Below are 19,683 nucleotides of genomic sequence, written 5' to 3'. Positions count from 1 at the left end.
GCGACATTTTGTCGCAATTGTCTCACAAATAAATCAAGAAAGTGAGAACAAAACGAATCGTGATTTGAACAACATTCCATTCTAGACGTTATGTCTGTTAAATTCGTACAATATGTATTAAATATGTAAATATGTTTTTCTGATAAATGAGGCAAATCAATATAGACTCGAGCTGTATAAATGTTCTAGAAGCATTCTCTATGTAATTAATTTCCTATCCAAGACATAGAATATTAAAACTCTCACTTCGCTCAGTTTAATGGCTTATAGGAACACGTTCCTTCGAACGTCATCAAAGTGGGCGATAGAACATTTATAAACAACATATTTAGATTCGCAGAAATTGTAAAATAAGGCAAATAATATATCCATACTAATATTATAAATGCGAAAGTAACTCTGTCTGTCTGTCTGTTACTCAATCACGCCTAAACTACTGAACCAATTTTCATGAAATTTAGTATGGAGATATTTTGATACCCAAGAAAGGACATAGGCAACTTTTTATCCCGGGAAAATGACGCAATCCCGGAAATCCCACGGGAACGGGAACTATGCGGGTTTTTCTTTGACTGCGCGGGAGAAGCCGCGGGCAGAAACCTAGTATCAAAATAAATGCTTTGAGCACCGTTGATGTTTGGCATTTAATAGTAAATCAAAATATTTAAATTAGGCGTTCTGCTTGTCCTTAGACATCTATTTTTTTTATATTTCAAGCCCATAAAGGGTCAATTCTTGTCCTGCCATCTCGTACCTACACCAAAGCATTAGATGTATAAAATGCATCAAAAACTATGTATAAAGTTAAAATTTTCACCCATCTAACGTTAGGTTGATTTTAAACTACTGTTTTAAAAGCATTTATAGAATACATAGTTCAATTATTGGAATTCCAATCACAATGCGCGAGCATTATGCAACGAATCGAATTGTCCAAAGGTCAAAATGCCTTATTATTTGTGAAATCAGAAGTAATGGGTGTAGTAAATTGCTCATCTTGATTAATGTTTTACTTTCACGTAACTACTATAGGGCTAAGTATTTCCGTACTACAGGCAATGTTTTATACAATTGCGTAATCTTAATGCTACTTTTATCTGATCTTACGAAGACTAAGTGAAATTTCTTTCAACATTTAAATCATGCCGGTTTTGAAGGCTCTTCGACTGGTCAAAAGCCTTGTTATTTAAATTGTTCGAACCGACTTAAAACCATTCATTTTCGATAATTTTAATAAATAGGTAAACCTGTTGACATGATATTATTGTTTTTATGCTATATCTTTTAATTTTTTTTCCAGTATTGTAATTGATATATGAAGACACACTATATTAAATCTTTCTTATTTACAACGAAAGCGATTTATTTAGTAAAAGTTTTTACCATTAGTAAAAAATTATTAGAAATAAAATTATACGGACTTGGAAAAAATCTCACTTTCGATTAAGAAACTGGAATAAAACAATAAAACTATGGCATAAATAAGATTTTTGTTATCTACGAGTAATGGTGGTTTTTATCAAATGAAAGCTTTGCTATTTTTAAGTTTCATCTCGACATAAGAAACTTTGTTAATAAATTGTTTGAATCTGAATACTTGCATCTTAATTTTAGAAATAAATAATGGCACGCTTAACTCCTTCCCCTTGCTGGGACACAGGCATAATACACATTATAATCAAATAAATATTATCGACTTTACTAACCTTTATTATTCGTCCATATGCTGTTTGGAGGACTGCTCCTTTTCGATTTATCTCGAAACATCAATATATCTGGCATTTTATTTTGCTTATTATCTTTTGGTATAACATCGGGAGATCTATCAACGTTCACCCTAACGAATTCACCTTTTAATACCTTTGGCGTTTCTTTACTCGTGGGAAGTAGCGGCGGCGAGGGAGCCTTTGATTTCTTATTGAATAACTTCTTTTTCTGAGGCTTCGCAGGAATTTCTATATCTGTGTATATTATACTGTCTATTTCACCGACATCCGTCATATCGTTTCTTATCCCAATGAGACTTAAAGGCTGATCATATCTTAAATTTAAATTCTTTTGCTGCACTGATATATGCGTTACACCGTCGTTATCAGTCGTTTGCATTAAATCATATTCAGATTTCTTATCAAAATTACTATAATCGTCTACGCTATTCTTTCTATTCTTGAAATCGCTTGATTTCTTTTTAGAAAATAAACTATCACTACTCGAATAGTTCGACGAGTTCTTTGTTAACCTGTTTCGCATTTTGAAATATTTATACGTGAAATATATCCTTTTGAAGTCCTGCTCATTTTCAAATTTGAGCGCTACGGCTTCGGTGCCAAGGTTTTTAGCTACGTAAAAGACTAGAGTGTTTTCGCAATTGGGAAAATTTTCGATATTGACGCAAGTAATAATGTCGTCGATGGCAATGTTTTCGTATTTGTTGAATTTTGAATTGTAATCTTTGACAAGTTTTTGTTTGTCGTCTTCATTTGTATCTTCCTTCGTATGTAACTGTAGCTGATCCTTTTCATTGAAACTAACTATAACGTTGTAATCTTGTTGTGTTGTATGTTTGTTTATGCTCATAATATCCATTTGTTGGTTAGCATTATGTAACTTCTGTCGTGCTACGATCGCCGCCCAGCCTCCGCACCGATTTGACTTTTTCACCGTCATTATAGATCTGAAATAAGAAAAATATAATATTAGCATATTGTCATAAAATATCAATATGAGTTGTTCTGACTTTTGTTGAGGGGAAAGGAGAAATAGAACCAAATAATACATAACATAGATTATATTTTTAGTATCTCACATAATTGAAGAGGGTCAATGTTTAAAGGATATCTCAAATTCTAAATAGTGTTACGGGGCTTTCCTAATTTGGTTATCATAATGTTTATAATTCAATTTTTTACGCATACATTTGAACATAAAAGTGAGAGGACCATATCTAAAATATTCCAAATTGTACACAATCATATTTTGTCATAGCTTTAAAATCCTACGATATGGTTAACAGTATATTTAAAAAAATCATAATTTCACACGTCATTAGTGTAGAAAAATCATATTTGTGTAATCAATTAAATATGCAATTTTACTTGTTTCTTAAATTATTAATTGAATATTCAGATTTCTGATTAATACACTTTCAAAGACCTCAGAATGAAAACCTGTAAAATATAAAAATTATTGCTATTGCCGCATCAAATCTGATAGCAATTAAAACTTTTTTAATGAAGGCTCGTAAAGTTTAATGACCTAGGTATAATATAATTTTATAGACAAAGCAAGATACTCTGGCTAGTGCACTTTCACTAACTTTCGTTTCAAATGTCAAGTTTATTTTAAATATTGACATTGAATTTGATGTAAAATGCAAATAACATTGGACCAGTTAGATATGAGATGCAAATTGGTGTAGATTGTATATGGTAGCAATAGCATTTTATCTTTTTTTTAAGAATATGTGGCAATGGTTCTTTATTGCTTTGATTCCAAAAAGTTTTTGTATAATTTTAATGCGCGTTTTTTGACTTCATTTATTGTAATACGGAAATATTTAAGTCCATTTTCGAAACGTGTAACTTGTAAGTCTGCACTTAAATTATGTTAATTAATTTACATCTTACAAAATTGTATGTTTTCATATCTAAGACTAAAGATAAGATACTAATTTATTAATAGTTATAATCTATGAATAAATAATCGATGTATCTATTCACAGTTACATATTTGTCATAATATTTGAACATTTAAAAATAAACCCAATTAAGTGATGTTCACATATTATAATCGATTCACTTCTGTTGTAAGAGCGATGTTATTAAGATTATCTAATAAATTACATTATTAATTTTGTAACGTAATGGCTTGTTACTACACTGATGTTTTTCACACACCTGGGTGTTATAATGTTATTTTAATATTATAGAGAAAGTGTTAATAAATGATAAATTGTGCTTCAAGCTATTTACGTAATACATAATTGATTAGTACTGCGTACAAAATATTATACGATTAAAATTCCTGTGGTAAAGTTGATGTTTGAATTGTAATTAGTAAAAGAATCGTTAAATTGGTCTAAATTTAATATCACCCAAAAATAGATGTGTCATGGTAAATTTGCGTTGAAAATTTCGCAGGTTACATCATTTTTGTTTTTAAAATGTATTTCACTGACATAATATTTTCTGTTTAGAGTTATTCGAAACGGTTTAATATACGTTTTATTTTTACTGTTTTCCTGCAAAATACGTAATAAAAATATACACAAACGAGGGTAGAAAAATAAATGTGTGCTAGAGAAAGCAGAAACATCGGATATAAGCACAATAGCGGATTGAGCGTGAGACTTGTAAAAAACCTTCCTGTATGTAAGCATTATTAGGTAATATACAATTACGTTGTGTTTGTATGTTCCGATTAATAAATATCATTTATTGATCAAATTATAATGTACTTCATACGAGTACTAATTATTATTAATGCGAACGTTTGTGAGTATATTTGTCCCTCTTTCACGCAAATACTACTGAACCGTTTACAATGAAATTCAGCACACACCTAGAGTGTAACTTGGATATACACATAGGATTGGTTTTATTCCGGAAATCCCACGTTTCTTTAAAATCGCTGGCGGAAGCAAGTATATCTATACTAATATTATAAAGAGGAAAGGTTTGTATGTATGTATGGTTTTCACGCATAAACTACTGGACCGATTTTGATGAAATTTGGCACAGATAATCTTTAGACCCCGAGAAAGAACATAGGCTACCTTTTATTGCGAAATATGTACCTACCACGGGCGAAGCCGGGGTGGACCGCTAGTTATATATAAACGAAAAGATTTTTGTCCCTTTTTTATCTGAGAAACTACAAGACTGAATTTAAACATTAACGATATTATTCCTGAAAGCAATAAGCTATTTTTGATCCCAGGCTCAACCGGGATGACCCTGGAGCTATAGTTGCATGCTATAACGAGCGATAAATTCGTGCTAGCATCGGATAATGTGGGTCCCAAACAAATTATACCACATTTCTCATACCATTGTACCACGTTTTCACTGCCACAATGCATTTTCTCATTATTGTACATCCGTATAAACGATTTTGTCTCCAAATAGAAAGGTTTACGCGAAATTATTATAATTGGTGACTTCAAGTTTCTAGTGCTTAGTAATTGCTGAAATGTGTGTTATGTCATTTTGTTTGGGCAGATTAAATTGGGGGAATGCATTTAAGTACAATTTTATTAAGTTTGATTTGCTCTTCTGTTATTCAACTTTCTAATATCAAATTTTTAACACAGAAAAAATGTAAGTACCTATCGTAAAAGATTATTTTCCAATTATAATTTTAATTTGATTTAATTTGCTTGTACTTTTTTGCTTATGTTTTTATTAAACCAGTTACAGCATTAATAGAATGCATGATTTAAGAAAATAATAATCTTCATACATATTGTATCTACAATTTGTAATTTTAATTCAACCATGTTTAAAAAGCCTCCATTTTCTTTTATGGCTATAATTATATCGTCCCTTCACTAGGTCAATGTTAATATGAAAGTATAAATGGTGTTGGCCTCCGAATTTCTTCCGACTTGTGACATATTCCATGTATTACGGGAAAAATGTATTCTTGGTAATTAGTTACACTGGTATGATAATTAGATAACTCCTTAAATACTCTATATGGAGTATATCATGACTCATGTCTCACAAAGCAAGTTTATCCAATACCTCATCTCAGACGCAAAGCTCGAACATCCAGCTTCTGTTTCTTTGATTGGCATACAAAATGCCTGTACGGAAGTATAAACTCTGAATAGAAACAAAACTCTAGTCGTAGACAAAGTATATAATATATTAAAAGTTTAACATTTTTGAAAAAAAAAAACAAGCTATTTTTTCCTTTTTCAAAGACACATACCGCCTATGACTGTTATTTGGTAAGATTATGCAGAATGATAACTCAATACAGTTGCATTGTAGTTCATCACATCTCCTTTTTAGATCTAGGAAATGCCGGTTTCAAATGTTCCTGTGATTATTAAATTTGCCGTTATATATAAAATTTGAAAAGACGTGAATCTTCCGTAAGTACGTACCTCAAGTCTAAACATTGATAAGGTTAGTAAATTCGTATATGAAGATATACGAATTATACTACACACCTACATTTTACATTGACAAGCTCCTTTTCTAAAGTCGGTTGATTATAAATAAAGGTTAATTCACAACATGACATAGCACAAGCTCGCTTTAAGGAGTTCAGAAAAAGCTCCAAGGTAAGGTCACCGACATCCCTTTAAAGTATTATACTTATTATACACAATTAAGTGTGATTTAAGACTATTTTTATGAACTCATTTTATACGTCGTATTATTTATGGGTATAATGAAAAAGTTCTGGTGTTTTTAATCATCCTTTTGGTAAACTTTTAATTTATTTGGGAATGCTCTAAAGGCAGCTATAAAAATAACTACCTTAATAAATTATTTCGGTTCTAAGTTTTTTATAAGTAGTTGGACCCATTTAGATATTTTGTACAAATATTAATGTTTATTACCACAACACCGGGGACAACGCCGCAAACCCACAAACTTGATGAGGTTAAGCTTCTATTAGTATTGGTATTCATATTCCAAAAATTGGATCTTCTAAAAAATTCAATATTCGGTTAAATTGTAACATTTCAATGGAGTTATTAAAATAAATAAACCACAAAAAAGGTAGCTTAACTAAAACTTTTTTAAAGGAGTGGTTGTCCCATTGGTGGGTGACCATATTACGTTTACTCATTCTCTGATCAAATTAACAGGAAAACACATGACCCAATTAGTACAAAGCTCCTGTAACACAATCTACATTCACATGATGTAATTACGGCAATTAATTGTTCATGATCCCATCTGCTTTCTATCTCTCGATGAGATATCTTGAGAACACACAACAATGTGGAATGTGTACCGTTGTACCTTTACTGCAGGGACATTACATTGTTGAGGTAAGGTGTTTAATTGTTATGTATAGGTGTTAACGGTCAGAGTGTACGCTAGTTGTATGCTATTTGATAGACATACATAATACATTCATACAAAATTGTAGCCGCTATGATCTATATACATAAATATACAGATTTAATAAGGACATTAAAGAAAAATCTTTGAGAGTGTCAAGGGACACCCGGTCCACCCGGATGGAACGAAGTTTTAAGTTAGAGACAGACAGACATAGAAAGACGCGCACGCCGCACGGCTTACAACTACAGCTTTTGCTGTACATTACAACTGTGTCATTACATATAAAGATTCTGTATTAGATAGTTCATAAAATAGACCGGGAGATACTGACACAAAATTTCGAGTCATTTGTAACAGGATGGCGGTTCTACAGGGTTCTTAGTACGCAATGACAAAAAGAAAAATGATGGTGTGAACGCTGGTACCGGCGGCTTAGTCACGTGGGCGTTAGTCGAACTCGTCGGAAAATAGCGAAAGTCAAACGATTTGTAACAGTATGGCACTTATTTTTCCTGGAAGTTTGAGGATCAAAGAATATAAATACAAAATTTCAAAGATCTAGGTGTTGGAAATCTTCACTTATATAAATTAATACTAAATTAATTTTTCAAGTATGACAGCACTTTTTCCCCCTACTAGAAGTATGGCAAATATAATAATGGTCACATTTTATCAAATACTCTCCAAAAATCCAAATGCAATACTGGTACAAAAAGTTTGGCGAAATAAATTTTTTTTGCAGATTTTCGGCGGTATGGCGACCATTTGGAATCGTCCGAAAAGTATGGCATGGCGATTTTCGTAAATGGCTGCACGACGATGGTTACCTGTGCAAAAGTTAGCCTGGTACAAATGGTTGAATAATTGTTGTATTTAAATCAACATATTCGCGTCGGTATGGCGGGCTGTAAGTCACACCGGAAAAGTATGGCATGACACTACCGCCTACTTCTTTTTTATGGGCTATCGGTAAATACTAAAATTTTTGTGTTACAAATCGTTTGACTTTCGCTATTTTTCCGACGAGTTCGGCTAACGCCCACGCGACTAAACCACCGATACCAGCGATCACACCATCATTTTTCTTTTTATCATTGCGTACTAAGACCCCTGTAGAACCGCCATCCTGTTACAAATGACTCGAAATTTTGTGTCAGTATCTCCCGGTCTAAAAAAATAAAACAAATAAATTAAATACGTCCGCCCGAGTTCCGGACTAATATCAGACAGAACGGTCACTTTTACTTTTTACAGGATATGTAATAATCTATTTGTTCTTAATTATACTTTTGGTGTTAAATAAAAATTGTACCAAATATGAAATAGATAAGTGCATTATTATTTTAAAAATTACACCTAATTAATTACATAATATACTTCCATTTCATTTTATTTCGTAGGATAAATAAAAAATGTTTTTTTTGACGTGACAACGTCTTTAATTCGATAGCCGGCTGCACGCACAAAAAAACATGACTCATGCGGCGTTACCTCGCTCTGAGGCGTTCCATGTAAGGCTTGAAGTGCAAGCGAGAGCGCGGAACGAGCGACAAAGAAGCACAATCGGCCGTTGTCACGTTCAACTATCGTCAGTAAACCGACTTTACAGACAACCAATTTTTTTTTGTATAGGTAGGTGTAGGTACCTAGTGTATTAATTTGTGGAGACAGTTAAATTAAATAAATTTAAAATACAGAAGTGAAATGATAAACCTCAAAGAATATAATCATTTCATTTCAATTCCTAGAAGTGCTTAGCGAAACTAAACATATTAGTTATTATCATCTCAATCAGAAAGTATCTAACGAACAAGACAAATTCATGATGCGCAAAAAGGCGAATCAAATAATGATTTGCTTGTTTCATTTTGACAGAATGATAAGTGCTTATCAAAAGTATCGTGTTAAGTGTAAATGATAATACTGATCATTATATTTGAATTATAAAGATTTAACGAGACACAATTTCTAGAAACTTGAGTTATGTCCGCTAAGAGACAGTCGGAATTGTTTTAGACATTTCTTAAAATTGTCTCTACCTACTTAATAATTATACTTGCATACCGAATATATTAAATCTATGTTAGAATTAGACAGGTAATCCGATTTTGTAGTAGGTTAATTGTTTTATTTTAAAGAGTAGGTATATTAATAAAGTATTTGATTGGTAAGTAAATATTTGTATATCAAAGATCAATCCGCATTTCTTAAATAAAAAGATTCAAAAATGCGATACAATTGGAATTCGGTAATTGCAAAATCATAATTAAATTCCACTAAATCTCAATAAATTTCACCACCAAGTACCAGGGTATTAGGAATGCGTGGGAGCGCGCCTATCCCACGGCACGTAGGCTTCTGTTACCATTATTTACGAGGTCCTGTAGTGAAGACCGCACATAAATTATAGTGAAATGTATACCGCAATACATTTGCACGTAATTAAGTGCAACGGTGTATTGATGGGGTTGGTAATTAACGATTTACGGTGTATAGCTTACGCTCATTAGATATCTTAAAAATTTGCCTCATTAGTCTAGTCATTTTTATCTAAAATGTTTTAATTATTTACCAATCAATTAATTAATACAATATATCATGTAACATTTATCGTTTCCTAGTTTGTTATTCCATTGTTTTAAATTATTCAGTAGCTTGGGTATAAGTTTTATAATGGTTGAACAAATACCTTAAATTCTAAAACATAAAGTTTAGATAAAAGCAGACATTAATTAACCAAGAGTTCAGTGATGATAAGCAATCTATTCATAAATACCTCGTGCTTTGCTTACATACCTTATTTAATGTAAGGAACATGAAAGCAGCGCAGATAATAAACGAAATATGTGGGCATAAACAACCGTTCACTGAACGTTCTATGATCTATGGACGATACAGGAAATGTCACCTGTCAAAGTGTAAGCAAATTCCCGCCAACTGTGTGGTCTGTACCGAGTTCCCACAAGCACAGATAGTAATGTTTTAAGGCATTACGTAATGCAGTTTTGATATTTTACGCATTATGCAACAGGGATGGCCGGCTGATGGTTCGTGAGATCCTATTACAAGTGAACGTTATTCAGGAAGCAATATATAATGGGTATTGAATGAGCATTTGTTTAGGAAACCGTGGGAAGTAATTGGTGCAAATAAACTTGCTTTATATGCATGCCGACATGATAATGTCGTTTTTAGGGTTCCGTACCTCAAAAGGAAAAAACGGAACCCTTATAGGATCACTTTGTTGTCCGTCTGTCCGTCCGTCCGTCCGTCCGTCCGTCCGTCCGTCCGTCCGTCTGTCAAGACCCTTTTTCTCAGGAACGCGTGGAGGTATGAAGCTGAAATTTATATCAATTACTCAGGTCTACTGTCCCTTGAAGCTGTGAAAAAATCAAACTTCTAAGCCAACGCAATCAAAAGATACAGCCGTTTATGCCGCAAATTTTCGACACTTGCAAGGGAATCAAAACCTACAGGGTGCTTCCCGTGAACTCAGAATCTTGAAATTTGGTACGAAGCAACGTCTTATAGCATAGATAAAGGAAAAATTACGAAAACCATAAATTTTTAGTTACATCACATAGTATATTTTTTTTAATAATTTTAAACTTACTACACATTTCCTCATAAACGCGTAGAGGTATAATTTGAAATTCATACCAAATACTCAGGTTTATAATACCTTTAAGCTGTAACAAAATCAAACTTCTATGTCAACGCAATCAAAAGAAACAGCAATGTACGGAACCCTCAGTGCGCGAGTCCGACTCGCACTTGGCCGGTTTTTTTAGATAATGTTTCCTTTAAAAAATCATCTATGTACGTATGAATTACCATTGGGAAAGAAAAATTTGACGTTTACATTATACACAGGTATATCGGATTTTGAAACGGAATCGTGTAAACTTTCATTTTCTATGAACTGAATAATATTTACAGATAATCAAGATTCATGTAAAATTATTATACCATAAGGCATTTGCATTAATGCAGCGTTTTCAAATGAAATATAATTAAGACTTACAATACGAGCTTCATCTAACGACGAACATTATCTAATTAAAATTATGCAATATTAAATTAACAATTCATTAAGACAATACTCATTAGTTTGGCTTTTTAATTTTAGAAAGTTTACCCACATTCACTTTTATTTTAGTTTTACGGTTTTAGCTACCTTAATTTTATGGACGCACAATTTTTTACGATTCTGTTAAAATCCCTTTAATATAATTCTTGTATATAATTATAATTTTAAATTAGCATAATTGTAATTTTAAATCTATAAAAGTAAGCTTTTACATTCGATGAACCGGGATATAATGTACCTATCTGGCTTTATCTATGATTTTTATTTGATTGAATAAAACGTGGATCTTAGTTTACCTTGATTGTTTTATTTGTTTCACAATGAACAAAATAGGCTAAATACAAATGTATAGATTATATTTTTGAAGTGAAACTTCTTTATCGGGGTTGGAAAAAAATTTAGTGTAACATTTTTCCGTTACGCGCCATCTTTTTCATATCCCTACCACGCGTGATTCGACATATTTCTGTAAAGTTGCATATATAGGTAGTAAATTATTTTTTGAAAAATAATGTCATAAAGAAGTTTCACTTCTTACGTGAGTACACTAGTACAAGCACACATTTTTTTATTTACATAGACCCATAACAACGCACGTAGAAGCCACATCTGCTAAATGTCTTGGATAATAACAATATAAAAATTACGCAAAGATTCACACATTCGCAATGAACACATTAAAACAAAAGTTGTTACGTAGGTATTACGTATAAACAAAGGCTTATTACATATTTACAAAGACATTTGCGTCAATTGTCATCAAATTATAGTTAATTTTAAAAACTTCCTTCAAATGATCAGAACTGGACAACAAGGGACCAACCGGAAAGGTTTAAAATAAAAAATAATCAACAAAATCGGTTATCCCAGTCGAAAGGTCTGATGTAACAAACAAAAAAAAACATTTTTTTTTCTGAAGTCGGTTGAATAATTCCGAATACATAAAACCATAGATAACCATAAGCAGGAAAACAATTGCATTCGTTATTGGCAATCATTAATAAATGATTCATATTGTATTGTGCATCTTACAAGGTCGAGATGACAACATAACTAAGAGTTTTTGCGCATCCTTTTGTTACCAAGTAATAAAAAATCACTTAAAAATAGTATAAACAAAAGCAGCGAGGTAAAAATAAGAAGTTAAATACATAATTAGTTTGAAATGAGTAAAACAAAGAGAATGGAAGTGGTTGAAGGAGTTTTTAAAACGAAGGAAGAAGAAAAGAGCATTCATTACATTACAGATCATTTGAAATATTTTGAATAAAATTGTGTCATTATAATCCCATAACAAAAATTTCGATTTAAATACACGACTTGATAATATCAATGACCGTATCTTGCTCCGCTTTTGAAATACACAATACACATTTTTAGCAATATCAGAAAACATCGCGGTCATAAACAAAAGTTTGAACTTAGAAATCTGATAAACTAGAAAACACACTTTATTGTTTATATAATGAAAGTGTGAGACAGTTTTAGAAAAAGACTGATTTCATCTCTAACAATTAAGTTACTTGGCGTCAAAGCGTGCGAACCAGCCTTTTGTTTAGTTAGCATAATCTGTGCGTCATTGTGGATCTGTGGCTATTTGATTTGAATATGGAACGTTCGAATGAATTATTAAACATTTTTCTCTATTGTTTTGTAACGTACTAAATTTTTGCTTTTGTAATAAAAACAATAATTGTAACCTGGAATGCTTGATTACCTAATGCCGATGTGATTTTTTTTTTATATTATTTTACGTTTGGTAATAAATTACAATTAATAAATAGTTTCACATTCTTCGCACTGTTTATATCGTAATTTGAAATAGTTGCTTTAAATCCGGCATAGTTTTTTTTTTCCAGAAGAAAATGCAATGAGGTACCCATAATTTGATAATAAATTGCGATAGAAGCAAATCCCTATTAATATGGAATGAACACAAATTATTTTAATAGATGGCTAATTCTCATTCTACAGGAAAACTAAGATATGCTCCAAATACCAGGCCAGGAGAACAACTTACAGCCAAATCCAAAAATTTCGACACGTCTTTTTCATCACACTGGCACAATTTCAAATTTCACACTGAAACAGTCACGAAAAGAATTCCGCGGGTTTTGAAAGAGAACCATAGACTATTGAAAAACGAGTTGGCGACGTGCGTTCGGAAATCTCCAATCGTAATTGTATCGATTTTCATAATCGCAACGGAACGTGACGATAAGCGGCGAAAGAATAATCACGCACGAATGGGGTGGAATCGATTATCGTAACGATTATTTCATAAGATCTGTTATTGTGTTATTGGAGATATTACTTATGATTGGAGTGGAACATTGTCTAATATTGTTTACATAGACTATAGACTCGGATATTGACTGAACTATTTGTCAATTTCAGAAACAAATCGCAGGGAATAAAGAACTAAGTAAATACTAGAGTGAATAGTCATATTCGACATTTGTATACATACATTAATCTGTCTATTCACCCTCCAGACACCCTGTATATAAACAAGACATACTAGAAGTTCAAAATATCCATATAGCACAAGATCCAGAACTTACATGGTCTAATAACGGCGCCCAGAGGGGTGACCGCAACCGTCCAGTGACCTGTAACAAAGACATGTAATATTATAACTCATATCGCTTTCAAGGCAGGTGCTGAAGGTAGTGGATTGTGTTCTAGGACAACACTTTTCCTTGTCGAATTATTTTTTACAACGATTTTAGTTATTTTATGTTTGGATTTGATTTGGGAAAAGAAATGAGATTATTCAGAATCATAGTATCAAAAAGTTTTAATAATGTGTGTCAAAGGTTATGTTATCATTAATTATTATACTTGATAACATTTACACATGGAATTTAATCGAATGATAGGTGACTTACTTCATCTCGCTAAGAGGGTGAAAGCAAATTGTAGGATTTCAATGACCGTATAATAAAGACCTATGCCATCAAATAAACACCATACATTTAAGCACGTTTCTCTCATATTATTTTGCTCTACATAAATATTCTGTAGCGCAAAATAATAACCTATCTGCTATCAATTAAAAATGAATTTATTATCATCAAACCTAAATTAAAACGAACCTTTACGTACTAGTCAAACCGTAACAGTGAAATTATGATGATTAACCATTATTTATTCATTCTGTGGCACAGTTTATACTTTTTGTTGTACATACACATTGAGTAAGGTATAATTATCATGGTCACCCGAGCGAAAATCTGATTATTTAACAAATTGATTTGATGGACGCCTAGTAATGATCTATCATCTAATGCAGCCTTTCCCAACTTGAGGTCCGCGAGCATATCACAGGGGGTATCATATCGCAGACAAATCAAAAAAATTAGGTAACCAGACTATTCTGACGGCAGGACTTTGTATTTTTCAGTCTTCAGTTTTAAGATTTCTATCTGTCAAGTGATGGGTGGCTAATCTATTTCATACAAAAACATTACATAAGAATAAGTTCAATAATTTTTTTAAATTGACTTAAATTGACCTAGGTGAGTACTGCGAATAAGGTTTTAGGAGTTCGCGGATCATGGTAACCTAGCGTGGACCTGCCTTTGGAAAAGATTGGGAAAGGCTGATCTAATGTGTTCGATAATTTGTCAGAAATTAGACTTTACAAAGAAAACCAATTTGCTGGATGGATTGTTGTTATGTATAATGTAATTATGGTCTTTTCCTTGTTAATTAAAAAGTAATTGGTCGATGAAGCATTGACTCAACAATGTTACAGTTTAGCGTTTATACTTAGATAGGTACTTAAATAATGTCCATAAAATTTGCTTATCTGATGATGGTAATGAAAAAAATACGATCTGAGAGTGAATTTCTGTTAAATTTCTAAGGATTACTGGGGGCAATGAATCATCTCATCATTCATCTCTCTTATTCAAATTAGCGGAAATAAATTTGCCTTTATTTCACCTTTCATACAAATATGTACTGTACCTAGGTGATTGATATAAAATAGAACACAAAAACGGAATAATCTGTGAATAATAATTTCAGTTTATCGAATTATCGCGTAATCGCGTAGTATTTATTGAACTTTCCTTTTCGAATTCCTACTCCTAAACTTGAAATTTAAACAATTCTAACCGCCCTTAAAGCCTGTCCTAATTCTAAAGTGTTCTATATTCCTATTCCAACACGTTCCACAGTTCCGTGTGTAGCGGAAGCCGGCGCGGGCGATACATCGGCTTTCATTTCTTCGAAGCGCCTCGGGCTGCGGCAAAAACTTACGGAACTCGCACGAGCGGGTCAATCGTATTGAGCGCGTTTCCATTGAGAGATAAAGGACGATTTCTTTAATGCTTATGGTGTGATTATTGGTGATTAAGTGTCAGTTTAGTATAGTTTACCTATATAACATTAAGGTTTTGAGGTATATTACCTAATTATTAAAGTGAAACTTTTATTACATCGTCTCAAACTTTTTGGTCTGTGTAGCGCATGTCGCGTGACGGTCGGCTGCCGAGTAGGTATAAAGCAGTGTTCGGAAAGTTTCACTTTTACCGTGGTTTCATAAAACCACACAACATTTTTTTTTTAGCCTTTCGCACATTTTTTTCAATCTTCTACAAAAAATAAGGTTTTTTTTATAAAAAAAATAAGGTTTTTGTATATGAATAGGTTTTGCCATGTGAGGCTTACCAACACAATAATTTACACTTCATCTACTTCTACGACTTCACCATGATAATTTACACAATCGTTATAGAAATAAATAGCTTTTAATAAAATATCTTCGTAGGTCCATGGAACCAAACCCCATGAAAGTGAAAGGGCTCACGGGAGGCTGCGGAGGCCTTTGATCGAGAGTTATTTAACCACCTTCGATGCGCTGTCACGAGCTTTGAGTCTGGGGTTTGGGCCATTCATACTTTTGGCTTTTTGGGGACAAATAATTGTTTGCCCAAATATGAATGAATGCGAACTCAACATTGACAAATGGTAAATAACTATTTTTTTGTATTTTGTCTATTCAAAAGCGCTTCTAAAGTCTTGTTGAATAAAATAATGTTTGAATTTTAGTTATCTAGCTGCTCTGTGTTCAATTGTTGCTCTTATGTTTTTAATTACATTATAGACTGTACGTAAAAAGAAAGACAAGCATACAAACATTTTGATAGAGTTTAAAAACTATTAGTTTCATTAATTTATTGGCAGTGAATGTTTATCGAATAAACAAACCGATGAATAAACAAATCATTCTATGACATTGACCACTCTCTTAATTTGACATTGATTCCATGTGACATCCGTTTTAAATAATAATAAAATAGTTGTGTATACTGTCTATGCGAAAGTGAAAGGGGTTAAGGCGATTCACAAAACGGCGGCAACCTTTGATCTCAAGTGCAGTCTCTGAGGTCATTAACCGGCAATACCTACTATTATAAATGAATTTGGATTGATTGGCTCTTAACGACCCTGTATTGTTAGTTTTGTATTGAAAATATTGTGCATAAATCGGCAAACTAAAGAGCTTGTTAATTTTGCAATGACTTTTCTAAACGTTTTTTTATATATACAGTTTGTAAGTTGTATAAAGAGTAAAAAGAGAGGCTTAAACAAATCTAAATACTATACAGAAAATAAATTTTAAAATAACGTGATAGTAATCGACACAATTATTTGCAATTATGTGCATTTTATCGATACAATATAGGTATTTTTTGTTTAAAATTTAAATTCGGTTCACCATACCACGTCCGGTAGCAAGGTCACTCAATAATCTATTATTCAAATATGTATAAATATTTCTATAAGAAAGTATAGAAAAGAAAGAATAGATCTCAAAATATTCGCACACTTTCAAACACTTTAAACTGGTTTCAAAATTAATTGTTAATAAAAATGTAAATTTTAACGAATTTCCATAACAAATGACGTAGAATGAAATATAATTCGATAATAATCAATAATAATGCATTTTCAACTTCACCTTTAGTGATTTATTAGAAATTAGCGATTCTCTTCTCTTGACATTGGCATTTTAAAATGTCGCTATTAATTAAGAAAAAGTTCCGCGTGCGACTAATTGGATCATATAAATTTCTATTTAATAATTCTCGTTTTTACATGACCTACTTAAAAATTGTTTATAATTTGAAAAGTACGTAAAAGTAATACCTATATAAATAGGTTTTATGAAAGTCTCGGGAAAGACCAATTCGATTTATTTATTTTATAGGTTTGTTTGCGTAAATGATGACTTAGAACATAATTTTTTACATAGGAAATTTAATAGTGTTAAGGTATACATACTCCTCTCGGCTCTAAACACAAACCATTTGAAGATATTGACTAAACATTGTACCATATACCTATTTCTAAATATACTAATCAACATTAATTAGAATTATTTTCAACATATAAATCTATAGCTGACAATTTAGTAATTTAATTATTTCAACACAATTATTAATTGTAATACGAAACAAAACAAAACCAATGAATAACTCAATTTAAATTCAGTAACTTTAAACCGGGTTTAATTTTTAATTGCCGTAATTACATGTAGGTATTGTTAGCTCAAACTAAACCTACATTCGAGCTCCAAGAATCGCGTGTGAAACACTTATTGGCAATTTCGATTTACGGAACAGTGGAAAATGTATGCGGAACTTTATTCGGGTTACAGTTCAATTAGTTTTGCAAAATGTTACTAGCTGTGTCCCGCGGTTTTCCCCGCATTGCTCCTCTCCTATTGGTCTTCGTGATATTTATAGCCTGTCTTAATAAATGGGCTATCTAATACTGAAATAATTTTACAATCGGACCAGTAGTTTCTTAGATTGACGCGTTTAAACAAGCAAACAAACAAACTTCAGCTTTATTTTATTAGTATACATTTGTAGGTTGTGTAGGGCAAGTGGGTTGCCTATTCTGCATTTTTAAATTAATTTGATAATTGGGAAATAAGTTTTCAATTATATCTATTAAATTCTAAGAGTGTTCGACCAAATACATGTATTGTTTAATAATAACTATCTTCCACATTTCAAATATACTTCCTCTGATTGGCATTTATTTATCTATAGTCTAGATCGAATAAAAATCATTAAACATGACACAGGTATGCATCCATTAACGCATGCAAACTTACAGCATTACTTACTTACTTTTATCTGACAGCGTGTCACATAATGTAGCCATGACAGTCCACCCACCTCTATTATCGATGACAAAAAAGCTCTTTAGCTTTTGTTTATTACCCCCATGTAAGCTTGGTAAAAAAAATCATTTGATACTTGCTTGCTTGTATATTTATTGTGTGCATGTTGTGAAAATGGGTTCCTAATTCGTAGCCTTATTTCTATTTGTAAGTGAAACTTCTTTAGGCGCGTTGGGAGTAAAATTTAGTTATAAAGTTTCACTTCTGACACGTGTGCTCGGCACACGCTCTTTTGTGCGAGAACCTCTTCGTATAAGTGGTAAGTGTAGTGGTAAGTCGTATTACATTGTCTATAGTTTGGATTTTATTCATTATCAATTTATTATACCACACTAATAAAATTATTTACAATCATACAAAATGGATTAACACGGTAGTCGGTAGGTACATAAGGCGGCCTTATCTCTTTCAGACTTTCTTTCTTATTATGTGTAGTAGCGACAAAAAAGTGATGATCTACTCATGCAAAGAGTATAGTATAAGGACAACGAACTTCAATAATATGAACTGAAAATTTTAACATTTGTTGTTAAATGTCGATGAAAGCATAATAGTACTTATAATCGTAAATCAAACACCAAATCTATTCATATAGTGTAAGCCTGACAATTTCAGTAACATATACATCATATATCTATAATACATTGATTATGCAACACTTTTCACGCCAAAACCGGGGCTCACATGAGTTTATCGATCCCAAACACGCAAGCTAACGTGAAACTTCCATAGTAGAAGTGCTAAAACGTCTGAAACTAAAGGTCGAGGGTTCACGATACTAAATTTAGTCATAGTGACGTGTTTTCATAAGTGTCGATTATCATGCTTCTAAGCTTGAATAGCTTCTATAAGTCATAGTACTGTGAAGATGGGTAGATTTGAGTGGTGTCAATTTGATAATTTCCACTTATTAAACGGTTTCTAAGTTCACTGTGCCTTTGCAAATCAATCTATATTATATAAAACTCAAAGGTGACTGATATAGTGATCTATCAACGCACAGCCCAAACCACTGGACGTATCGTTCTGAAATTTGGCATGCAGGTAGGATGTTAGGACGTAGGCATCCGCTGAGAAAGGATTTCCCAAAATTCTTGCGGGAGCGGGGAAAAACGGGGATGCACGTACAAAGTCGTGGGCGGAAGCTAGTTTATTCATATGAATACGCTACATTCAACACAAATGAGGCACGAACTTTAATAAAAGAAGATTAATAATTCTTTACGCAAAACTATTAACCCAGTAGGTTTAGGCTGATATTTGGTTTTCAAACCCAATAAAAAAACTTTAATAAAAAAATGTTGTGTGGTTTTATGAAACCACGGTAAAAGTGAAACTGTTCGAACGGTTCCGAACAT

The 19,683-nt window shown here is 32.3% G+C and overlaps 1 protein-coding gene across 2 annotated transcripts in view; it reads right to left on the bottom strand.

Annotated features, from left to right (window-relative positions):
• The window catches only part of LOC149479045 (uncharacterized), a 63,663-nt gene that overhangs the window by 5,405 nt on the left and 38,575 nt on the right, over positions 1–19,683 (bottom strand). Inside the window, exons 2-3 of one of the 2 annotated variants that reach the window (XM_089708843.1) lie at positions 13,683–13,730; positions 1,707–2,674 (exon numbers count right to left, since the gene is read on the bottom strand). In XM_089708843.1, coding sequence (XP_089564969.1) covers positions 1,707–2,667 — 961 coding nt within the window. In that variant the 5' untranslated portion in view covers positions 2,668–2,674; positions 13,683–13,730. Of the gene's footprint in view, positions 1–1,706; positions 2,675–13,138; positions 13,308–13,682; positions 13,731–19,683 lie in introns of those variants that run through there. The other variant, XM_089708842.1, reaches the window with a different exon arrangement.

The sequence above is a fragment of the Colias philodice genome, chromosome 21, assembly GCF_061535455.1.
Source record: "Colias philodice isolate Cphi_HAF_F1 chromosome 21, ilColPhil1 Martin Lab GWU primary, whole genome shotgun sequence".
Taxonomy (NCBI): domain Eukaryota; kingdom Metazoa; phylum Arthropoda; class Insecta; order Lepidoptera; family Pieridae; genus Colias; species Colias philodice.
Note: the sequence above shows the minus strand (reverse complement) of the source record. Positions and strands in the feature narration are given on the sequence as shown.